At 36.0% G+C, this 25,817-nt stretch overlaps 1 protein-coding gene across 1 annotated transcript in view; it reads right to left on the bottom strand.

Annotated features, from left to right (window-relative positions):
* Positions 1-12,781: 12,781 nt before the first annotated feature.
* Positions 12,782-25,817, bottom strand: part of RAB11FIP2 (RAB11 family interacting protein 2) — a 32,138-nt gene continuing 19,102 nt past the window's right edge. The window contains exons 4-5 of the mRNA XM_023929939.2: positions 20,971-21,016; positions 12,782-17,372 (exon numbers count right to left, since the gene is read on the bottom strand). Of these exons, the coding sequence (XP_023785707.2) occupies positions 17,145-17,372; positions 20,971-21,016 (274 nt within the window). The 3' untranslated portion in view covers positions 12,782-17,144. The remainder of the gene's footprint in view (positions 17,373-20,970; positions 21,017-25,817) is intronic.

Below are 25,817 nucleotides of genomic sequence, written 5' to 3'. Positions count from 1 at the left end.
AACTAAATAACCACAAACAAAGTGTTTGGTGCCAATTATATATTTTTAAATCGAATCTAGAGAAATAGAAGTTGTGTGATTTTCACACTACAGGGTGAATTTATGTTACTTATCAAACCCTTTATTCCATTTGCTGTAACAAAGGTTCCAAAACCAGAGTGCACCCACAGGAACAGCATTTACAAGATCCATTCGAGATGCATCAACAGTCCACGAGGTACAGGAGAACACTGTAGAACATTCACAGTCCATAAAGCCTAATATAACAACTGCCAAGCCCTATAATATCTTGCTTCCAGAAGAACAATTCACTCCTTTATACATCAAACAGCAATTTTCCTAACTGGGGTAATTTTATATGCAATGATAAATTCGTGTGGAAATTAGCCCGATAGTTTCTCAGGAAACGTAATGCAAAGAAACTCCCTAAATTTATTGCACCTTTTCCAATATGCATCTATTATTTAAATACTTAACTATAATTGCATTTCTTTGGAAAAACTGGGTACCTGTGCTCTTGACACGGGCACAGGTCTTTTTCTCCCAGGATTAGTCTCAGTGTGGTTTGCAGGATTTACCATGACTTCTTATAATAACTGGTTGAAAAATTGACAGGCAAAGTATTTTTCCAAGAAAAGTACTTTACAGGGCTTAAGAAATAGATATCTTGGTAATCAAATTCAGAAAGGGAATGGTCATACATGTAAAGAAAGGTCATTGTTGGCTGAAGTGTGGCAGACCTAGTCTGTGTTAATTTATACAGACTTGATGAAAATCCATGACTTCCCTGAATTTTGGAGTGACTCCTGACAATTGCAGATCCCAGCCAAATATAACAGGCTTTTACTACAGTGACCTGCAGGCTGATCCATTTGGGGTAATAAGCTTCACAAAAACCAAGAGTGTAAAACTTAGGAGCTCTTCCTGACTTAAACAGCTCCAAGGAACAGGACTGGTAGCAATTTGAACTCTGATAAGATTTTGTGTATATTTTTCAACATCAAAATAAATCCTCAATTTTTTAATGACTGTAACCCTAAGTGCCCTTAGTCTTCCTTAGGAAAAAAACAAATTAGTCCATCAAAACCAAGTTAGACAGAGTCCATTTCAGAAGGAGCCAATTTTTACCAGAGTCTAATGCTCAAGGAATGCCCCAAATGCTGGATTAGGTATTTTAAATGTCATTTTCTTTGTTTTGTTTTCTACTTACTTGCTATAAATTGGGATGAGTAACAGAAGTAATTTAAAAATGTTAGACTTTTTAAAATTCTTTCAAAAATAGTTACATTTACTAAATTGGCAGTATTTTTTAAAATTTAAAATTAGGAAATAGTCACACAAGTTTTCTTTTTTCTCCTTTTCTTAACTTTGAAAAAAGTTAAGCTACTAAATTATTTTAAGTCCTGGCTAAATATCTGTATCAGTTAGACAGAGTCAAATCCACATTTTGACAACACTATCTTTTCCTATTGTATAAAAATGCCTTCCTTTTACCTCAGTTTATTCCACTAGTTCTGATTAGTAATTAGCTCATCCACAGATGAGAAAAAAATCAAACAGAAATTGCAAAATGGAAGAGATATTATTTTCTTCTTTCTGTCCTTGTATAACAATACAGTGTAAGAGGGAGAGATTTATCATCTCTAAAATTATGACAGATAACGATGAATGTAAATAAATTGATTCAATTTTCTAATTAAATACAATATTCCCTTTGTTTAATAATTGAATTTAGATGAATTTATATTGTTTTCTTATATATCTAGCCTACCCAGGATAATTTATTTCAGTAGCATTAAGATTAATTCCTAGATTTTATATCCAGTGGAATTATAATTTATACATAAATGAGGATATAAACATAATCCAGCCCATAATAAATGCAAATAGAAACAAATCTATACAAGGGCCTAAATAATAAATATGAGATAAAGTGTGGCCTAGATATAAGCGAGTTGTTGCAGCCTTAAAGGTGTTCTGCTTTGTTTGTTGATATTATTTAAATTACTTTTTTATTATTTTGGTTTAAATCAACTCAGAATGGCTTGGTCTTTCCAGGCTGCATTGCAAGCCTCTAGCAGCACATCCCCATTCTTACCAGAAGATTGGGCTGGAGGAGCCTCAGTGGGCTGAAATCACCATTTTGCTGCTGTTCCTGATGCAGAATTTCCCATTTTTTCCTCCTTAGCCCCATTACTTATCTACATTCCCCACTTTAACTATGCCATTCACACTTTGTTAACAGGCATTTGTCCATCAAATTTGAGGATTGGTTCATAAGAGTTCAATAACAATATTTCCATATCAATTTTATATGTCTATGATTTTTGCCAGTCCAAGGAATGCATTGCTTATCTTACACTATATCCAGAGCTTTAGGGAATACCAGATTATGGTATTCCCTAATATATATATATATTAGAATATACATATATAGCTTGCCTCCTAAATCTGCTCATTCACTTGTGTTCAAACAGCTTTTAGTTCTTCCAGCCTCCCACTCTTGGGTAAAAACCAATTAAAAGCTAACTTCACAACATTTTAAATTATTTCCCACATTCCAGATTATATTTTCTATCTCTCTATTATCAGTAGGTCAATCAATAAATTGAATATTCCATGTTGGATTCTACAACTAAATCTATTTATAGCCCCTAGGTGACTTTAAATCTTTAATTTTTTTTCTTCCCTTATTGTTACTGAGAACTTTACTTGACAGTATACTTAGATAAAGTTTTATCCTTTTTACAAGTTTCCCATTCTAACCTGAACCTTGAAGAGCACAGAATCATACAGGATTGTATTATTTTTTATGAACTTGTTGCTGTCTTTATTGCTACAGTAATAATTTTGCTGCTAATATTTCTTGACTATTTTTCATCAAAATAAACCCATAAAGCTCAATATTACCTCATTTAAGAGTCCATATTAGCTTCCATTAAAATTTGCTCTTAGATTTCTGGAAGTAGTAGTCACTTTTAACCTCAGCATAGAGACAATACCTGCTTTTACACATATCTGGGAAGTTCTGCAAAGTTTGATTTGAGACTATTATTATTATTATTATTATTATTATTATTATACTAGAAGATTACCTAATTCCATTCCCATTCTTGATAAACATAGTCTTGTTAACATAAATAGGTCATTGTAAAAGTATAATGGATTTTTTTTGTTTTCAATTTGTTTGTTTTTATATCTTAAAAGATGTTACACAGTACAATTCTGCATTTTGAGATTAAAAAACTATGAGAGGTGGTTATGTTCCTGTGAAGAAACTATTTAATTAGCATAGATTTCCTGGAAAGGTGATGTTGCCTGAGGGTATGGGAAGCTGGACTAGGTGATCCAGTCTGAGGTCCCTTCCAGCCTAAATTATTCTATGGTAGACATCCCATCCCAGTGAGTCACCAGATATTTTTAAATGTGACTGGGAATTTCTTTCCCCTGAGTGCTTTGGTCATGAAGAAATTATCCAGCTCTCTTGGTTAGACTTGCTAAGGGTCTTATTGCACAAACTGTCTCTCCTACAGTAGACATGAAGAAGAGATCCTAAAATTCAACTTTTTCTCCTGTCTAGAGCTGTGTCCTTGTCTTCCAGTGGCAGCTTTCCCGAATTCCTCACCAGACTGAGTCCACACAGGCACAGGGAGCAGAGGGAAGGGCTTTTGATGTGGCAGATCCTGAAGGGGAAGGAAAAGCTGCTGATGTAGGAACAGCTTAAACCAGAATCCACCTGCAAGCTGTGGAAGGCAGAGAAGACAGAGGCTAAACAACATCCAAAGGTGAGAGAAGATCCCAGAGGGAGACACAAGGAGTCAGGGTTTGAATTTACTTCCTTTGTCAATGATTCAAAGGAATTTTCACAAATTCAAAGCAATATTTACAAATACATTTTCCTTGCATAAGGAAAGGTAAGGGTTTGGTGCAGCAGAACTCTTGCAGAATGAACTGGACAGCAAATTGCCAGGCACTCAGCTGATTGATTACACAGATGGACAAGACTTTCCTCCCAGGTGCCTCAGCCTTGCTTGGTAGGAAGCATCACTGTCAAAAACAATCCCTGTAGCAAATCTGCCAGTTTTGAAACCCTGTTTCTGGCTTTTTTGAAAGAGAAATGCTCTGCAAAAGCAACACATATTTTTAATCTCATCCTTAAGATATTTACAATAACTTACTATTTGTTGAAATGGCAAAAATCCCTTTTAATTACATATATTTTCTGAAAAACTTCAGAGCTACACTAGTTTTATGAGTCATTTGTTAGAAAAGACTGAGGTTTTTAAGAGGATCCAGCTGTAACTTGCCCTGAGCACTGTATAAATTCTTCAGTAAGTACTTGTGTCTGAGTGATTGAAAAAAATACCCAGTAGTTTTGTTTATCAATGCAAAAACTTGTTTAAACATATTCAGAACTCTGTTTCTGCTTTTATTTAACATAATCTCTCTGTTTCTCTTATTAAGGATGCTTTCATATAAATGATCAAAATTATGAAACCATACACCTCAGATTCACAGAGCACTGGAGAAAATGCAATGGTGGTTAAGTTTTGATGTTTTCTGAAGCAGGAAGACTACAACATCTCTCTACAGTGTTTTGCTTGGGGATAAGTTCTTTAAAAGCATAGCACACAATGTTCTTTCACCCAGAAAAAAAGACTTTTTTTGGCAAAATAATAACCATCCAAACTTCCACACAAACCATCCAAATAAACCAAGTCTGATCACTTCATTCCCAGCCTTTCTGGGAGTCACCACTTGGCACCACTGCGTGCTTGTGCTTTCCAATTATTGGAAGGAAAAGATAAATTAAAAATGAGGGAAAGTTAAGATCTTCTTTTAAGATCTTCTAAAGAAACACCTAGCTGTGATGGTGCTTGGTTTAAATATTAAGAACACAAACAGTAAAATCTGCTCTGCTTTAGTAGGTCTCTTGATGTGCCTCAACTGATTTATTTTTGGATTCAGAGGTGCTGTCTCAATGTTCTGCCTCTGTAAACCAGTAAAATGCAACAAGGTGCCAAATGTCTGCCAAGCCTCGTGCTGGGTTTGCTGCCCTCACTGAAATGCACTTACTGAACATTCCTGGGAGAACAGTTTTCCTTTGCAGTTACTAACCTCAGAAGGAAAGCTGTTATTCCAGATTGCATTGTTCTCTCTCTAGATAAAGGGAGAAACAAAGGAGAAATCCCCCTGAAATTCCTCTGATATTTTTACCCAGGCAACCTCCCAGGTCCCAGTGGAGACTCGAGGCTGTAACTCAACACATGATTTTGCATAATTGGACCCATCTTAAATTGCTGTCTCCTCGTGTTGCTAACCCTGGAGTCTGACCTTGTCTTTAATTTTTAAAAGTTTACTTTGCTGAGGCTTCTCCTTCTCAGCTTCAGTGATACTCAAAATAATGACAGAGCAGCTAATACTTACAAAGTGGTCAAACAACAGAGCAATCATCAAAATTTTTTGTACTCAGATACCATTTTAGACACCAGTGATATTAGGAAGAGAGCAGGATTTAAATGTGCTTTGACATGGGAGATGATACCAGGGAAGATAAATGTTTTAAATCAAACTCTGTTTAAGATAAGCACAGCATACAAAGTAGCTACTTGACTCTTGATTTAAAACTGCAGTTATTCTGATACATACTTAAATATATACAGAACTGTCTCTGGAAAATAAATCCAATTAGCTATTATATGAGTAATGAAAACACAACACGCTTGGGCTGAATGCCATTTTATTAATTATTATTATTCTTCAACTAATTTTTACAACTTGCCAAAGTTCATGCTCTGTACTGTTTTGAAGCCAAATACAGGTACAGGTGCACCAACATGTGAAAGTGTTATCAAATAGCTGAAGGAAAAGCTTATATTCACAACTGAAGCTGTGGCAAATCAACATCTTTGCCTCCTTAGCTGCGTGCCAGAAGAGGAAAAAGTCTCAGAAAGCAACAGACTGATGCCACTGCCAACTCACAAAAATCCTGGGCTACAAACACATTGTATTTTGTGCAACTTTAATATCAGACAAGCCAAAATATTTCATTCCCAAGGACCAGGATTTATGTTTAGTCCTAAATTTTTCTCTTTGTTAGCAAAGCTAATTGCAGCTTTGAAAACAGGTGGGATAAGGGTACACTTCCCTGGATCTAATATAGACATTAAAACAGGGGCAAAGTGGGAATAACTCTTAATATTGGGATTTTGTAGCTTTTTAAGCTCTTTTTGACCTGGTATAATGCCAAATTTGTGTACTAATGCCAAAGTTTGAAAAAAAATAATTACATTTATTAAGGATTCCACAACTTTATACTTATTAAAGGTTTGAAGACAAAATAAAAAAACAAAGAAAAAGTTTTGCACAGAACTGAGCCTCCTGAGTTTTGCTGCTCATGTCTAGTGGTCTGATAAAAAGAGATTCATGTTTTTTAGCAGATATGCTGCCAGCTTTTCTCACAGGAACCAAGAGGCATTGTAACCTCCAGGGCCACATCAAAATAAACACATTTTATACCTGTGGGAAGCAGGGAGGTTCACTGTTCCAGTAGCCTAAATAATTAATATCCAGTAGTTGAGGGAGTTGACAGATTGGGTATTAGGAAGAAATTGTTCCCTGTGAGGGTGGTGAGGCACTGGCTGCCCAGAGCTGTGGCTGCTCCATCCCTGGAGGTGTTCAGGGCCAGGTTGGTCTAGTGCAGGCCTGGAAGTAGATGATTTTTGAGGTCCCTTCCAACCCAAACCATTCTGTGTTTCTATAATACAAGCTGATAAAATGCACAGGTAACAATCCAAGTGTGGTGCTGAGATCCTCCCCTGTGCAAACTACAAGGGCTACAAATTGCTTAAAGGCTTTCAGACACTGACTGTGATGTCCAAGTACCAGTGCTAGGCTAGATATGAGAAAAAGATGAAATCCTGCATCTTTTAGAACATGATGATCTTATCCCTCAGTAATTCTCAACGTGCTCTAACGAGAAAGCATTGACTGCTAAAATACTTGAGAGAAAGCACCACTTTGTACCTGGGACTGCAGTGAGGGGTTTTTCCAGCTGGCCAGCATCATGCCAGTAACTCTTCCCAAGCTAAAATGTCAGCTGCTTTGTATGGGGATTTATTGAGGGCAGGACAGTCCCAGGACATCACAAAAAGCACTCCTGGCAGAAGACCACCACTGCACTGGAAGATTTTAATTGTAATAATAACAACTCTGCTAACCTCTCCCCTTTATAACCTGCATTACTCTTTGCTTATAAGTCAGTCTTTGAACAACTCCATTAGCCTTTAATCAGACTAAAATCCACAATTTTTCATTCCAAGTTAAAAGTAGAATCAAATAAAGAAGAAAAGATTTAATATTTTTTTGTGTCTGCTATTGTCCAAGGGCTTGTGCTGGAAACAATTTACTTGGGAAGACAATTTGTGTGATTTTTTCCCAGGCACTAGGAAAATCTGAGAAACCTGTTACTGTTTCTGGATGTTGTGTTCACAGCATCCATCGCTCTCCTGAAGAGCGATGCTTTACTGCAGCCAGCCAGTTATTGCCTCCTGGAAGGAAGCAGTTATTGCTTCTCATCCCCTGCCCCTGGAAAACTCACCAAGCTCATTCTCCACCTTTGATATTCAGAGAGAGCTGCGGTTCCCTTCTACAGCTACCTTATATATGAGCATTTGATCAATCCTCAACACAGAGACTGCCCAAACCCCTCCTCTCCCTCTAACATTAACTTTTCTCTTTCCAGCTCCCAATTGCTACAGACCACCATTGCTGAATGGTTTTCCCCAGCTATTTCTAAACATCTTGTGACTTTGAGAGATGCCATGATTGTGAGAGAGGCTTAGGTTTCTCACAGAACTCACTCTTTTTTCCAATGCCAGCTTTTTAAAACACGCACTCAACCACAAAGCACAGCCTGCTACTCAGTTACAGCAGCTGTTTTTTGCAAGTCTACATGTTTCTGTGAAGGATTCAGGGAAATCCTCCTTATTCAGGTCCCTTCTTTATTCACATGAACTGCCTAAAACTAATGAATCAGAGCTGAGTGTTCTCACAGTTCTAAGTGAGAGGAGGAAGACACTGCGTGTATTTAACAGAACATGCCCTCAGACTTGGCAGCTTTTCAAACAAGTCAGTGATGTCCCACATGACACAATCAGCAAATGTTACCTTTCATTCTGAATGCTCTCTGGCTAACACACTTCTGTGTAGTAAAGTCAGACAGGAATTGCAAAGGCTTGAAGACAAAGAACATCCTGAACTGATATTTGAAATTAATCTGTTAATTTGCTTCCTTTCCCCTAGGACTGAAGTGACTTTCTGGTCTTAGGGGGACACGTACCTTATTCAAGAAATCTGTTCTCACCTTGCCATTTATTTCACTGTGGTTTGCTCTGTTTAGAATGTGGCTTTGAGTCATCCTTCCAAAGTTCAGGATAGTTTTCCAATGAGCTCCTCAGAAACTTGCTTTGATCCCGGTTTTGGCAGTCAGCTCTCGTCACATATTTCATTTGTTACTTTAGACGTAAGTTCCCGTCCAAACCAGCCCAAGAGCAAAGCAGAGGAACAGCCTCCAAATATGGTCAGAGCTAAGCCAGTCTCTGGAGTAGTTTAACACATGGGCGTGCATAAGAATGAAGAGAACTGGAACAAGTTTTAAATAATGCTCTAAATAGACTGCGGTGAAATGTTCAGCACTTAAAACTAAACAGAAAATCCTGAAACAGATAAAAGAATAACCATGAGCCTGTCAGCAAATATAACTGTGATGATCAACTCCAGCAATAAAATTCTGCTTAAACCCTCTGAAATCATATCCAGTGAAACAAAGGTTAAGCAAAAGACCCTTATTGAGTATTAGGTTTATAAAGAGCTAATAAAATTTATACCATTAAACATAACAGATGAGGTTTTTTTCCAAAGTAATTATACTGGACAGTTACAATAAAAATACTTACCAGAATAACTACACTTTGGTATCCACCAACTGAATCTTAATTCAGATCACAAATTTCTTTTGCTTTTAATTAGGATTATTTCATTTCTCCCCACTATTGATGGATGTTCCTTTCATCAGTCTCTCAAATTCAAATTCACACTATTTCATAGTACTCTGTGTGTGGATTATGAGGCCAATTACAAGAGGGTCTCAAACAGCAGTCACATTAATCAAGTGAAATGTTGCATGCTTTGTAGCCAAATATAACCTGGCCACTAAGAAAAAAAAATCCTAAAAAGTTTCTAAATCTGAAAAATATCAGAAAATAGGAAGTTTTCTATCTGATCCTGGAAATATAAACAAGCCTGGTATTCACGCACCATCTACTTCACAAACACCAAAAAGCCAAGACCACATCTCATAAAGCATCCACATTTTGTAACTTGGTCCTTAAAGTAATACCCAGCACCTGCTGCAAACAGACTCCTACTCTCTTTCCTCAAGTTATTCAGAAAAAAAGCAAATTTGATGTTACCCTGTTGGATGAAGGAGTGCCTGAAGCTACATACTCAAATTGAGCTGCACTGCAGTTCAACACAAAGGCTTGTACAAATTTTTAGGAAAGCCTTACTTTCTCCCAGAGCTCACTTTTAACTTCTACAAAACACAAAAGAGTCTATCAGATATACTTTGGCTTCGTGTACTTCGAAAAATAATAATTTGAAGTCTCACAATATATCCTTATAATTTAAAATATGTAACTGTGGTAGTTGTTGAATCATAACTATAAAATATTGGAGCACATATCTATAAAGGAATTAAACTATAAATTGCATGAACACTTCAAATTGTTTCTTGTTATAGAAGTTTAATTATTTAGTTTAAAATAGCATGTAAAAACTCCTTAAAAATAGCATATTTAAAATGCTTATCCAAATGCAATTGCTATGCACAAGGCAAGACTTTTTTTTAAAAAGAAAACCCTGACATTTTGTATTTTGTGCTTCAGTGTTCCTTAAAAATAAGAACTAAGTAATCTACAATTAGCAAAATATAAGCATATTTAAGCTATGAATTATAAGTTAATGAAATAAGCTGCTTTAATGGGAAAACATTTTATTAGGAAATGGAAAATACTCATAGCTGGAGAGTCAGCAGTTGCTTTTAAAGGATGCAATTAAGCTGCCATTATTTTGGCAAAGCTCTGGTCTCAAAGAGGCAGATTTTCCTAATGCATTGTGGAAGTCCTTGGCAAATTACACAATATTCATTAAATTTAAATGGAGACCCTTGATGTCTTCTGTAAAGATGTCCCAGGGAGTCAATTTTCAAGGAATTCATAATGTGAGCAGCAAGTTATCGGAGAAGGAGACATTCAGCACCTCGGAAGGCCCCAGATGAATGATTTAGAGGAGGTGATATGACACATTTTGGCCACTCCACAAGATCCTGAGCCAGACACCCACTTCAAGTAACAGCAGAGGAAACCTGGCCAGCCACATGCTGCATACCCCAAATTTCCTCAGACACTTCCTTACTTTCCTAGGAATGTGGTTTGTTCAATCCCTGAATTCAATACCAAGTGTCAGCAGGGCTGAAAAAGCAGAAGTGAGAGCGTTGATTCTGCCCAACACCTGTTCCACACCTAAAACTTTGAGAGTTCATCCCTCTGTTAAACTCCCACTTTTTTGGGGTTTTCACCCTGCCAATAATCTTGTTAGTAAGGGATGCTGTGTAACTTCTTCCTGTTACCAACAGAACCTGGCACATGCTGGACAAATAGATCCCTTAAGATCAGACTCTTAGCCCTACTGATTTTATATTGTTGGGTTTTTTGAATCCAGCAATGGAATCTCCCCAGTGTTGCTTCTACTCATTCCCTGCATGTCACCCAGTTTGGGCTGAAACAAACAAAATACATCCCACCAAGTTTCTCCCCTTTTTAGTATTCAGCTTCATTTAAACGTTGCATGGCCCTAAAACCTTTTTAAGCTGCTTACTTTTAAAGTATAAACACATCAGTGTTTAGCCATGGAGGGTACTTTTCTGTCCTAAATCATCATCCACTTATCAAAGACCGATCTACATTGCTAAATGCTGTAAAAACACATTATAAATACATTGCAATAATCCCCATGTAATAGCCACTGGCTTCCAGCTCTGAATATACTGATATTTATATAAACATTACACAATGAATGCCACACAGTTTCCAGGTTGGGCTGCACTCAGTGTGGTAGCCTTCTCTTATAATTACTCAATAAGCAGTACAGAAAAGAGCAAACAGCTTCCTTTAGCAAATAGTCTTATTCCTATCTCTTATAAAATGGACTATTACAAAATAATCCAACTTTTAATTCATTAATCCAGAAAAAGAGATGGATTTTTTTTATCATTATTTATAACTTTACAAACATGCTGTTGTTACACAAAAGGGCAACATATCCCAAGTGAGCTGCAGACAGAACTTGCACAACCCTTCCATAAAAACAAATTAAAACAGGGAAATGAAATCCTGAATTTTACTCTCTATGGTTCCATAAAAAAATAAATTCAATAAGTGCAATTGCAGAGAGAATTGTCCTTAATGATACTTTTACTTTACATCTAATTTCAATAGTTCTTTAACTGCTAAACTATATTTAAAATATCCTTGAAAACCTTTATTAGGGGGTTGAGATGGTTAATAATGCAAACTCCAAAGTCAACTTTGTGCTGGGGAAACTGGAAGCTGTTTAATTGAGTTGGGCTCTCATATAATGAATAGGACTGTGGCTGGTATCAGCTAACCAAGATTATGCCTCTGAGGGGGGAAATGGTGTGGCTCCCTTTTCAAATGGGCACAGAAGCTGAGATTAGTTACCAGATGTGAATTACAGATGGAAACTGGTATTTAACAGGCAGTGTGTTGCTTTCTGAAAAATGCCTTCTCCTCTTGTCCTCATTCCTGAGCTCTCACACACCAGAAGAGCTGCAGAATCTGTGATTTTGCCATGGGGAGACACAGCTGATGGAATCTGTGTAACAACACGTGTGGAAGTCCACAGGCAGCTCACAAAGTGGCTGTGATTTCCCATAACCACCACGTTTCATGGACACCTCAAAGAGAGGAACCCTTTCTAAGATTTCTGAGTCCATAGATGTATTGACAAAGGACCTGCTCACAGAGCAAATTAACTATGAGGGAAGGAATCACATCCCTGTGGAATTCAAAGCTACAAGAAACTGGGTGGAAGATGCACAAAGCTCTTCTCCCAAAGCAGGACTCTTCTCCACACCTCACCATCCAGAAAAGCTGCTCTTGTCAGGGGACAGACTTTGCTGTTTTGCTGCTTCACAGAAGAGGAGAAAAACTTGTGGGAGCATTATAAAAATACTTCTGGGTGATGGGGGAGGATGCTCCAGTTTTCTGTCATTCTGGCTGGGTTTTTATTCAGTCAAGTATTAGGAGAAATATGCGTCATGTTTCCCATATCAGAATTTGCAGAGTGTTTGTTCTCATACTAAATGCTGTTCTGGCCTGCAGTGCCAAAGATCTCCTGGTAATATTTATACAGCCATGGCATCAGAAGAATAGTGCATTTAAAGGGCTTGCAGATACCATACTAAAAAAGACATACAAATTAGGACATTTAAGAATACTCCGTTTTTTTCACTAATTCCAAGTTTTGGACAGTACTGAGGAGATTTCCTTTAATGGCTACCCTGTAAACATCTGGGATATTCATTTAGAGCTGTCCCTAGGGAAATACCCCTCTCTGTGCTCTGAGAGCCTTAACACTGTGGAGTTTAGGAGTCACATGCTTTACATAACAAAGATTAATGGCACAATTCAATAAATACTGCAGTAGTGCATTGTGGTGCTTTATTAGTGTTAGACATGCAATACTTATTTAATGAACAGAAATTAAAATATTAAGATAACATTTTAATAAAATTAAATGATCTGAAGTTGCAATAATGGAACAAAAATAAAGTTTTTCATGCATTCTAGGTTTATAGTTCTCACAAGTGCATATAGTTATGATTCTGTACCATTATTAAATGTGGGCAAACTACCACTGATTGCACAAGACAAAATAAAACCCTTAAGTTATAAGTAATGTTCCTATCTTTTACAGACTTTGTATATAACCTGGATCTTCAGCTTTTTATAATACATTGTAATACAAGACATCTGGAAGCTTCTAAGATGAATAGGAATGGCTCAACCACTTGTAACATACAGTGGCTTCTTCAGCATAGAAATTATAAAAGACAAAGCAAATTCCCACCATGCTTTAGGAGACTGTGACCTTTTCAACAGAAACAAATCTCAAACCCCTTCATAAACAGATTAAAGTGCTACCTATTGCATATTAAATACTTCCAGTGACTGTATCGAAATTTTAAATTCTAAATCCCTGAAAATAGGGTTTCCTACCGGAAGTGCTGACAGACCCTTAAATCTAGCATCATGAACACAGCAGTGCTATAATCCTTCAGCAAGTACTTCAAAGAAGGGGAAGAGAGTCAACATGCTCTGAAGCCACCATTGTAAAAGCCCAGCTAATGCCTCTATCATATCTACAACAGCAGTGGTACATAAAGAGCAGAAAAGCATGAGCTCACTTTACATACTTGATGTAGGACAATAATCTTTCTTTAAAGCTGGAAGTGTAAATAAACCCCCAGTGCAGCAGTAAACACATTAAGACAGCAGTTCTGTTTGTTTTAAGATGCATCTAAGAAAGGGTATCCTGTACAGAAAGAAATGCAGGCTAGGATCTAATGAGCATGATTTTCATCAGGTCCCCAAATCATGAAACCTTTCTAAATACAAGGCAACATTTCCACAGCTGGAAAATTACAAATAGTTCCTGACACAAAGCCAACAGCAATAAATGCAGTTATAATCTAAGGAGAATGCTACATTCATTAGGAGGTGGAAAACCAAGCTAAACATAAAATACAGCAGCAAGAGGTAACATATATAAATATTAAACATCCTTCTTGAATGGCAGAAAGCTTACATTTCTGACTTATAACATTAAAGTATGGCCTTCATATTTGTCCTTTTAAGTAAGCAAAATACATGGCTATGAGAAGAGCTGTTTCAAGGGATAATTTCAAAGTATAGTGCATGCATAGATGAACACTTACGCTAATCTGTGAGAGAAAATATCAAAATAATATGGAGATGTTCAAAATTTTCTTCCTTGTATTTTAAAGGGCAAGAAAGAGTGACCACAAGTTTTCATGTTTCAAATGATCTGAAAGAAAGTCCACAATTTTATCCTATGGGAAAAACAAAACTTTCTTTTTTTTCAACATGAACTACTCTGTATGAAAAGTTTCCATTTGAAAGCTGTATGTTTCAACAAATACATGTGGGGTGAAGATGCTTTTTAAAAATAATCTCAGAATACAGGAAAAAGCTAAATTTTTTTTTTTCTAAGCAGAAAATGCTGTGTGTGTTATCTTTCAATAATTGCTCCAAAAGCAGCCTGTATCTTTACCTATGAACTATAAAAATATCATTATAGCTGTTAACATCCCATTCTGCCTCTCAGTAACTTTACGTTTTCCTAAATTGCATTTGTTGTTCTCCCCTCTTTCTTGACAAACTGTTAGAAACAAAAGGTGCTTTTTTTCACTTAGAGATCAGATAAAGACTAGATAGCACATTCAAAGCCTCACTAAATTTCTTCACTAATGCACAAAAATTGATCTTTTCGCTACCTTTAATCTGCTTATCGTTCTCGGTATGCAAATATGTCAAATGATCTGCTTTTAGTCAATTATGCAGTTTGATATTCTACATTTACATTCTAAAAGAAGTGATTTCAGAGGTGCTAAATATAGTAGAGTTTCATTTTAATAATTATAAGTTGGCTTGCATGTGAGAAGTCATTGGAGCACATTCTCTGGTTAGTGCAGTTGTTAATCCTCAGTGGTGTGGATGATTTAAGCACTGTGGATACTCGAGATGGTCTCATACCAGTTAGCTGAAAATGAGTGTGGAATTCAAAACAATTGCAGAACATTTCCTCATCAACGACATGAGAAAACTGCTGGCTTCAGCCAAGCATTTCAAAATGTTTAAGAACTTTTATGGAAATACTGAGTAACTGAAATACATCTTGGTGTAACTAGAAAATGAAAATCCAATTGAGTGTAAACCCCAACTTCCAACAGTAAATGTACCATAAACCTAGTACATAAACTTTGGCACTTTGAATATATTACAACAAATTTACAGTCATCAAGATCTTAAGTGGGTCAAAAGAACATTCACGTGGTTTCTGAGGTACCAAACTTGATACATCCTTAGGCTGACAAAAGAGAGACTGCCTGGTATGGGATGGATTTCTGCATTACCAAATACAGATGCAGAGCTCTACAGCTGGACAGGGCTGGGATCTCAGGATCCATCCAGGCACAGGGATCCACACTCAGAGATCCCACTAATGGGTTGGGAAGTCTGGCTGCACACATTTTAGGGACAGTGCTAAATGGGGATGGGAGGTAGTTGCTAAATAAAAGAAGAAAATAAAGGAGAAAAAGTTAAAAAGAAGTAAATGAAATCTGAGAATATTTGTTCTAAGAAGATTTTTTTGTAACTAGAATAATTCTGTGCTGTCCTACAATACTAATGATGTCAAAAGCAGTCAGAGAAAACTTTCTCAGCCCTTCCACATAGAAGTATTCAAGATATTACCAATTTCTGCAGTTTTAAAGATGAAAATATATTAAAATCTTTTACAACAAGAAAAAAATTGGAATTTAATTTGAAGCTTTTCTGGTCACCTCAGCAGCAGCCATGTCATGGTGCTGTAAAAAAACCCAACAGATCAGGTGCAGAAACAGAGAAGACAGTTATCTTAAATACAAATCTAAAATATTCTCTGTATATGTTTTAAATAGCATTTTACTGTTTCACAGCAACAGAAAATCCAATTAAGACTCTTATTAAGGAAATTAAAATTCAAATCTATTCATCTTAATATTTGGAGGGTTCTCCTACAGTATTTTCTCATTATACCTTCATTATATTTTTTCCAATTCATTGAATAAAAGATACCTTTTTCATACATCATTTTACAAACAATTATTAAATGTTCAGGGAGATATTTACTACATTCTTCTCAATGAAAACTGACTTTTAGAACTATATACATGGAATACAGACATTTAGAATGAAAAGCCTAAGTATTCTATATGTGTTAAGCAACATGGCCTATTCCTAAAGGCATATACTTTGTTGTCTTGAGATTTAAAAAGTTAAGACACATGTATCATGTACAATTCAGCCTTAAACTGATTTATCGTGTCTATTTAAGTCAGCCTCTTCACTTCTGCTACATATTCATTGCAGGAGAATTTGACTGAACAAAAATATTAATTTCTTTATTCCATACTTGAGTCCTCTGGTTGTACCTCTGACTCTGTGAACTTTTAACACATAAAGAGGCATGCAGTAACTTCATATAAAAAGATCCTTAAAACAACCTGTCATGAGCTCACTACCAAAGTTCACTCATTATACACAAAATTCAGCATTTAAGTGTAAAATAACTGGCTCCAGCATGTGCCATGACAGAAATGGCACTTTTTTTTTTAATATTATTATACAAAAAGCAAATTGTGTAGAATACAGCATTTACTCTGCAAGGATTGTGCATCACTGTTTTCCTCTAATATGTGCAGAACTACATTCCATTGCAACAAACCACACTTAGGTTTAGTAGAGTACTATGCTGGATTGAAAACAGTGGTCTGGATGGCATGCTGTAAAAAAAAGAATCAATATATTTGACTAATACCAATAATCATTCAAGAAAACATTCATAACAGCACAGGCTTCCCAGATGAAACTGCCACATGGTGAACACTAAGCTATTATATAAACTGCATGGACATATTTATTATGTATTATTGACTCCATTTTAAGTATTCTGTACCTAAATGTGTTTTCAAAAAAGAAAAAAAAAAAAAGTTACCTAGGTAATCTAACAGAAAACAACTTTTGGCAGCCCCTGCTAGTGTTTGGATTAAAAAAAAAAAAAAAAGGGAAGAAACCAGAAACCAAGCCATTGTCTCTCCTCCCCATTTTCATGGAATTTCTTAGGAGAAAAGGAATGAAGAGAAGTCAAAATATTAAAGTGTGATCTCCTTCCACTAATGTATTCAGCAGGAAGTGAAAGTACCCTCGAGTACCGCTGTCTCAGCTTTTGGAGAATTTGCCAGCTTTCCGAGAAGGTTCATATGGCACTCTGAGAATACTGGGGGTTTCCTCCATCACTCGGACCAGGAGATTGTCAATGTAATCCTCGAGCTCACGAATGTGGGTGTCCTTCTTCTTGAGCTGCTCTTTGTGTTTCACCAGCTCCTGCAGAACCTCCTCATAAGTCAGGTTTCGGTATCCTGCAGTGGCGTCAAAAGGATTTCCTTCCTGCAGGTAAGTGTAGAAAAACACCAGATTTTATTAAGCAGTTCAGTGTTCCCAGAAAATGGATTTGTTATTGCTTTTTATGTGCATCTCTTGACATGAAAAACAATTTTTTTCAGCAACATCTCTGTCTGCTGCAGTGCTTTTCCCTCCAACACCCCCACTGAAGCAGATGACTGGAGATGGGCTGCCCAGCTGGATGAACATTTCCCACTCTGTCATCTCAGAAAAAAATCTTTCCCATGAGGTGGGCACACAGTCAGTGTGTCAGAGTGACCATATGAGCAGGGACCACAACAACATCTGGCAGGTCTATTTTGGGAAACCAACCACCTTAATTATATAATAAAAAGAGAAGAGCCCTGAGAATTCAACTCCTACTTTAACTTGTCTGGGTTTTTGCCTCTGGAGAGCATCACAGCAAAGCATTTACCCAGCTCTGAATGACATCAGCCCTCATCTGTCTTTCATATTCATATTTTTAGTCACCAGTGGTTCTCCAGGCCTTGGCTTCTGAATCACATAATAAAACTTTCAATTTCAAATCGCAGGTGAAAGTAAAAGGTTGCATCTTACTCTCACCAGAGCACTTAAGGCAGAAATAAATGTGTACTTATAAAAGACCTTGCTTTCTTTAAAGCAGGAGTGGCCCAGAATTAAGGAGTAGGGAAAACAGAGTTGTTTCTGTCTTGATTTCTGATGACTCAGTAAGTGCAGGTATGAGCAGAGATGGACAAATTAGTCATCTTGAAAAGGACAGTGTGTGATCCAAAAGACTGTAAACTTGAATGTCTTCTTTCATGTTGTTTTATAACAGTATCAGCACTGCCAGACATGTTAAGCAGCACACTTCATCTCATTCAGAAATGAAAATATTTAGAAAATATGGAACCCAAAAGATCCTGCATCTCTAACAGGGCACAAGAGATAGCTTTTGTTCACAGTAGAAGTTTGTAATTAAAAATGATAAAGCTTGCACAGCTAAGAGACACACCTCATAGTAGCCAAACTCTGTCTTTTTCCATGTCCCATTCTTTTCTTTCCATCCAGCTCCATATTTGCACATTGGCACATGTCGACCCATTAAAATATGCAGCTGGCCTAAGTTTTCAGAGAGGCCTAATTAAAAGTGATGGTGCCCTGCAAATAGGCTGAAGTGTGACACATCAGCCTCTCTCCATCAATTATACTCTAACAGTAGCTCTCAAAAATATCTGCTTTTAAGGGTTTCTCTCTGCACTTGAGACATCTGATGTCACATTTATGGACGTATATTCAGTATTTTAAACGTACCAAGTAAAGGGATGGTAAGTAATCAGTAACTCCCACTTCATTAAAATGGCTAACCTGATGGAATCTTTAAATTGGTTAGTAATCGATTTGCAATCAGTATAGAAGAGAAAATAACTTCACTTGATGGTCATATTTTTAGCACATTTTATTCTATGAGAAGTAAAACTTTTCTTTATTAAAGTTTATTCTTTTTACTAAATTTTTGTACACACTGGAGAAAATATCATTAGCACTTATATGCCTGAAAGCTAGTGTTTGTCTTATTTTCTGATTTGGCAAAGGAACAGGAATTAAGGTGCAATAATGTTTTTAATTATGCAATCAAGTTTACTGGAAAATTGTGTGTAATATATATGCTTTAAAGATGCTTTATCATACACATGCTCTGTACACATCTTGGGTGGGGATAAGCTATCACATTAATTATGCAAGAAAATTCTAGCTGAAATATGTTAGTATTTAGAAATCAATATTGTTAAAATTAAGAAGATTGGGTATGTTCAGATTGAGCCAGTAGGTGATATTTAAATGTATAAGGAACACTTATCTCTTTACAAAAATAGGTACCACAGTTTTAATGCGTAAGAATACTCTCAAAATGAATTTTTAAGGGAAAAAAAATATTCTAAACAAGCCATGCAAAGAATGACTGTCTCAGCTACAAAACCCTGTTGGGGTACACACAGCCAGCCAGAGGAGACCTCAGATAAAGTGAAGGCCTGGCAATCCCTGATCATCTCTTCATTGTTCTAATGAGGAATTCTGCTCTGGGAATATCATCTAAGCTACTTTCACATCTTTTGTCCTACTTACTTCATCTTCCTTTCAGTTCTTAATTAGGCTTTAAAGAGCTCACGCTGCCCTTTCAACTGGCTACTGCTCCCATTTAAACACTGCTTTCAGAGACAGGTGTTGGCATCAGAGGAGAAGACATACAAACATAATTACTAAATAACATGCACAAGGAAGAAATATAATAACTTGGTGAGGGCTATTATTACAGAATCTAATAATAAATTACTTCAAACACCTTAGAAAGCAATCCTGAATATTTAAAAAGAAATTCAAATGGTTTCATTCAAAACTATGGTTGAGATAGAGATTCTTCCCCACCTAATTTGTATTTTGCATTAAATGAGCGCCACCTCATAATCCTACAACTGACATTTAGGATGGCTGGTATTCCAAAAGTAAAATCATCAAGGATTTCTTTTATCACCTTTAAATCCTTTATATAAAACAATTCACATCTTATTTCTTAAAAGAATTAAACCGATGCTTTTACCAGCAATAAATTACATGATTTGCAGTAGTACATTTACAAGCACATAGAAACTGTAATTATGGTTACTTTACAGACAATGGCTGCTAAGTTAAATCAATTTTTTGATGTCTCTTTTTGTCAGAGATTAAGTAACTGCCTGGTAGAATTCAGTTTACTATCTGATCAAAGGCAGCCTTCAAATACTCTGACATCTCCCACCAGCTACTTACATTATAAAAACTTGGGCATTTACAATAACATCAAATGTTATTACAAATCATTTACATAAACCAGCAGAAAACAAACAGTACAAAGTCATATTTGCTTGTGAAACTTGTTTTCTATATATTTTAGAGATTGAAAACAAACCCACTTTTAAAGATGTCATCTATTCACAGAAATAATTCTAGTAAGACCACATTTTCCTTCAAACAAAGACACTGCCCAAGCAATCTGTGGATTATTTTTTGTCTTTTCTTAGTCCACAATTTATTCTCAGTACTTTCAGAAACAAGAGCATTTTGAATAATACCTTCTAGTATTTCTACTTTTTAGTGTTTTCATCTGTTCATTTCTTATGAGTATTATTAATCCTACCACATATCAGGTCATAATTTCAATTTTGATCTGTCTTCTGAAGACTGACCTCAAGTCTCTGATTATAGTGATGGTAAACTCCTGTCTGGTCAATTAATAAATCACTGCCTAATGCAGAATTCCTCACCTGACCATTACTTCTCTAGAGACATCTAAACCACTCCCAAAAATTCAGGTTTTAGGGGTTTTTTACTTTTTGTGCAAAGAACTAAATATTTCCTTCTTCATCATATCACAGCTAACTCCATTCTGAGTGCAAAATTCTTCTTTATTTCCAAATTTACATTAAGCCTGTGCTTTTCTATTAAGATGACAAGAAAAAAAAAAAAAAAGAAAAACCCCAACATTTCCCTATAAGAGGTTAAAAATAATAAAAGCTTATAAGCTTATACAAGTACCAATTAGTTGGCATTTACTGATGACTTTGCATAAAATTTCATAACTCACCGTTTTTTTCCTGAGATCCTCAATGCCAGAAGGATTCACATTAAAACTGCAGGGAAAAAACCATACCAAACAAATATTAGCAGTGCGCACTTCTTTGACCAAAATATCTGCTAGAATTAGACACACAGCTACAAAGTATTGAATGTGGTTTATCTTCTTGATTTGTTAAACTTAGGGAAAGAAAATATTAGAAATTAAAGGAAATTTTAATATATTTCTTGTTCACAATTCTTTGTATTTTTCATATTCTTTTTGTCATAAAATTTGAATAACTAATTAAGAAATTCAAGAAAGGCTATTATGGATTTGGCTTCCTTATCTATCTCTAGACTTAGCTCGGGCTTCTAAGCACAGAGTGCTACTTTAAATGAAATATCCTAGAAACAGGTCCCTGGGATGAGATTGATAAAAACCAGCAACCAAACCCTACAGACTCACACGTGTTTCCAGCTTTCATGGCAGCTCCTAAAAGACAAAGTTCCTGAAGAAATTCCACTGAGATCACCAGCTTAGGGCTAAGAAGCCATCTTCTGTCAGCTACATTTATTTTGTACTTAAAATGGAGTAAATAATCTATTATTTTATAAACCTAGTGATTACTGTGCATACCTAGAAAACAAAGCTCTCTCATAATGTTGATACTGATAAAAACAGCCACTGTCTAAATGTCCACTCAGACTGGTGTTATTATTAGCAAGTATCTTCAAAAATCAGTGCTGCTATGTTCTTATGTACTTGCTACAGCAAGTTTGGAGAGAAAACATTCTCCAAAAATGTGTTCAGAATCTGGATATGGCTCACAAATATTATTTACTTAGTAGCAGCACAGCAGACACATTCTTTCACATCACAGAATCTGTTTTGTTAGACTGCGTGGACTGGCTTTGAGGGTGATGTGTGACTGAGAGTTACAAAAACATATATTACTATTTTTTTTAATTTTCAAGTTTTTTTTTTTATATTAGGGAACATGTACTTTGTGACTGTTCATCACTCTCTTATCTGAATTTATAAGCCATGTATTTCATGGTATAAAAGGAGAAGGGCAAAAACTTATGAACTAAAAATACGTAAAATATAAATGATAATATTTTTCTGCAAATATTTTTTTTATTATTATTTTTAAATTTATTTTTGTTTTTTTGGGGTTTTTTTTAGTCTGATTTTTAATTTCCAAAGCAGGAAAACTCTTGCTCACACAGAAGTCCCATAAACCATCTGTGGGCTGAGGGTATTTGACAGCGACCGGATTAGAGGAACAGTCACAACCAGAAACTCGGAGGTGTCTGAGGAATCAAGCCTGGCTAATTCCCATTCTACCTGTTTGTAACAGTGATCCCCTGCCCCGTTTGCTGGAGACCACTTTTGAATGAGGGGCCTTTTCCATGGGGTATTGTCCAGGCAGGGTCCCTCCCTCCCGGCCTCCTTTCAGCCTCACACTGATGTGTCAAACACATGATGAACTCGCTCCATTCATGGCTGCCTTCCGTGATCCCAGGACAAAAAAAATGAGTTAACTGAACTGGATCGAATTAGCTTGGTGAAAACCAAGAATGTCTCTATTTAACGAAGTGTGGCGTTAATTTGGGATATCTTTCTTTTGGGACTGTTTCCTCATGTTAGACAAGATATAGAATAATACAGCCTGACTGCTCAACTGGGTGACTTTCTGAAAGGTTAAAAAAGCAGGATCTTTCACTGCCTTGAATGACTTTATAGTTTCTGTGAAATAACTTCTGGGACTCTTTTTTTGTAGTAGCAGCTTAAAACGAAAGCAGCAGTTCTGACTATGAGAAGCTGCGTTTCAAAATTAGAAGTATAAATCACTGGAAGTACAGACTGGTTGTTTGGGTTTTTGGTTTGGTTTTTTTTAAGCAGTAAAAAAATCTGCAGTCATTTCTGTAAAATTGTGGACATCATAACTGCAATTACAAAAGAGACCATCTGCGTATTTTGCAAGAAGAAATTTGAATACACTTGCAAAATAAAAAAAGAAAAGCAATTAAAATATCCCTCAATAAAAATCCAAATGCCATGAAGACTCATACTTTAAGGAGATTTGTAGAAAATATACTGCTTCTCGAGGAAGAAACAGGTGCTGAGATTGCATATAATAACATTTTTCTAAAGCAAAGTGCCTGCTAAGTAAGGTGGGAGCTCGTCAGCCTTGCTGAGCCCTGCAAGGTTTCCTGCCAGTGCTCCCAGCCCGAGGTGAGTGTGAGCAGATGCAGACTCCCACCACTGCACCCCTATTTCACTGGCTGAGGAGCAGGTAACACTTTCACAAGAAAATCCTGTAAAATTATAAATGCAAGCAGTTGGTGGAGTTGTCTGTTTGGTGCATTGAAATTCATCACAGCATTTATTTTTTAATTTAGATTTCATCACAATAATAGACCCCAAAAAGTAACCACCTCACTTGATTACTGGCAATAATTAATAATTATAATAATTAATAATACAGGCCTCTAGGACTGCAGCCCACACTGTACAAGCACCACAGGCTTCCTTTGAGCAGCCATTCTCTTGACTTCCTAAAAGCATTCTGAAACTATTGATCTAAACAATTATAAAAAATACCATTGTTTTCTCCAGAGTTACAGTTCATAGTGATAGTATTAGTTATAATCCAATCTCAGTTTTTTTCCAAGGATTCGATAAACTGGCAGGGAACTCCTGCTACAGACGAAGTTCATATGTTCACAGTTTGGGAAAAAAGAATCTTTTTGGATTTTTGTACTGGTTTTTGGAGTGAGGCTTACTGTGAACAGTGACTGTGAAAAACTGGCACTGTGGGATTCTATAATTATGGTTTGTCAATTATGCCCAAACTAAACTTGCTCAGTTTACAAGTGAAAAAGATATTTCTTTTCTAATAAATGGACTTTTCATGTGCCTTATGTGCCTCCAGGTGATGTCTCATACTGATTTTTAACAGTTTGTCTCTTACAAGTAATAAACTTTCATTCTCTCAGATCACCTTCAAGAAAGGAGCTACTACAAGAGAGGTAAATGCTACCAGCAGAGATGAAAAATCAGCTGCAGTTGGATCATGGAAGTGATCTGAGCCACCCAACTCACACATCACCCCCACCCTTCTCTAGGTACAACAGACTTCTCTAATCCAGCACAACAATTAGTCCTGTCCCCCATTCCACTCATCTGGGAATTCAATTAGTGTCCTTGACAGTTACCTTATATAACAGACATTTTTAACAGATTAAATCATATCCATTATTTTATTGCTCCATATTATTTTATGAACTTTCTTTTTACGCTTTTCTTGAATGGTGAATTTCTGGGGTTTTATTAGCTTAGATTTCAATTTTAGCTCATCTGAGACAAGAACCCTTTTTTATCATCCTGCTCCCAAGGGGAGAAATAAAAATAGTATAAACTAATAACGGAGAGAGATACACTGCAGTGCTGATTCTGTAGTGGTTTGGATTACTATTTCATAATCATAGCAAGCATATTATTTTGTACTTTATAGTTATTTTCTCTATTAAAAAAAATTCGTTACAACTACATGAACCCTTTTTTTTTATATAACATTTTTTCTTAAACAGTAACTAAATACTTCAATTCCATGTTGATAATTTACAGTTTGTATAGGAAGAATACAGTGGAGTTGAGTTCAGGATGTGTCACAAGCTCAAGTTTATGATGGCATCTTACAATTTTATCTATTGAAGTTTAATGGTAGTTAAAAATTCAAGCATCAGGTCTAGTGGCTGCTTAAATATTTAGCTTCTGAATGCCTAGAGATTAAAACAAACTTTATCAAATCTTTCCTGTAACTGATTTAAACATTTTAGTGCCATTTAGTCTGACAACATAATGAATGCGAATCAGACTCCTAAATTATCTTCCATGGAAAGAATATTTTCTTAAGGAGCAAAAGCTTTTTACTTATCTTTTGCTATTCATACTAGTTACATGATAGTAGTGTATACAATTAGAAATTTAAATTAGGATATTTACATTAATCATTACTATTCAAAGTATTAAAATTTATGTTAACTTAACATTCTGTAAAATATCCATTATACCAATGAGCTAAGCGTGAGCTTTCCATTTCTTTCCTTTAATATGGAATGTCTGCATACAGGTAATTAGCAAAGCTCTGCCATACTCATTTTTCATTAGAGTTGAAATTCCTATTCCTATCCTGCTTCTTGGTCTTTGGACTGATTCTTACTACAGTAACTAGAGTACTTTTTTTGGGATTCTCACAATATATATCAAAATCTTGAAATATTAGGATACCATTTAGGTTATTACTATTGCACTAGGGAAAAGAACCCAAAATAAATGAATAAAATCAGATCCAGTTAATGAAATTCAGAAACTTAGCCTTCCATAGAATACTGTCAGCCTGCTGTGCTTGGCAATGCAGAGCTCACTTAATATTCTGAGAAGGAATGACTGTCTTGTCTGGCAGCTAAACAAGTACAGAATAAGCATATTACCATTTATTTTGCAATTAGATTCTGGGGAACATCACTTAAGACACTTTGCTGTATAAATTGCTCTGCTGTCAAGCCATGTTCTGTGGCCTTTTGGAGCTTGAGTAACCCCAGGAGGACACAAAAAGAGGATCAGGTTTTGTGGCTATCACTGTCTTTTCTTGATTAGCTAGAATTTTAAGTATATAAATATTTCTCCTTTTACTAGGAGTTGTGATATAGAAAAAAAAAGTGGGTTTTTTTTCTCCAAAGACCACTAAAGAATTGTTAGACTAAAAGTTGTGCCAGCATCTCCACTGGAAGACACTATTATTAGGCATCTCTAAGTCAACAACGAAGTATCAAACAAATCAAACAATCCTGAAACTGCATTTTACA

Source organism: Cyanistes caeruleus, chromosome 8 (assembly GCF_971803275.1).
Source record: "Cyanistes caeruleus chromosome 8, bCyaCae1.hap1.1, whole genome shotgun sequence".
NCBI classification, from domain to species: Eukaryota; Metazoa; Chordata; class Aves; order Passeriformes; family Paridae; genus Cyanistes; species Cyanistes caeruleus.
The sequence above is the reverse complement of the archived record's forward strand: the minus strand, read 5'-3'. Positions and strand labels throughout refer to the sequence as shown.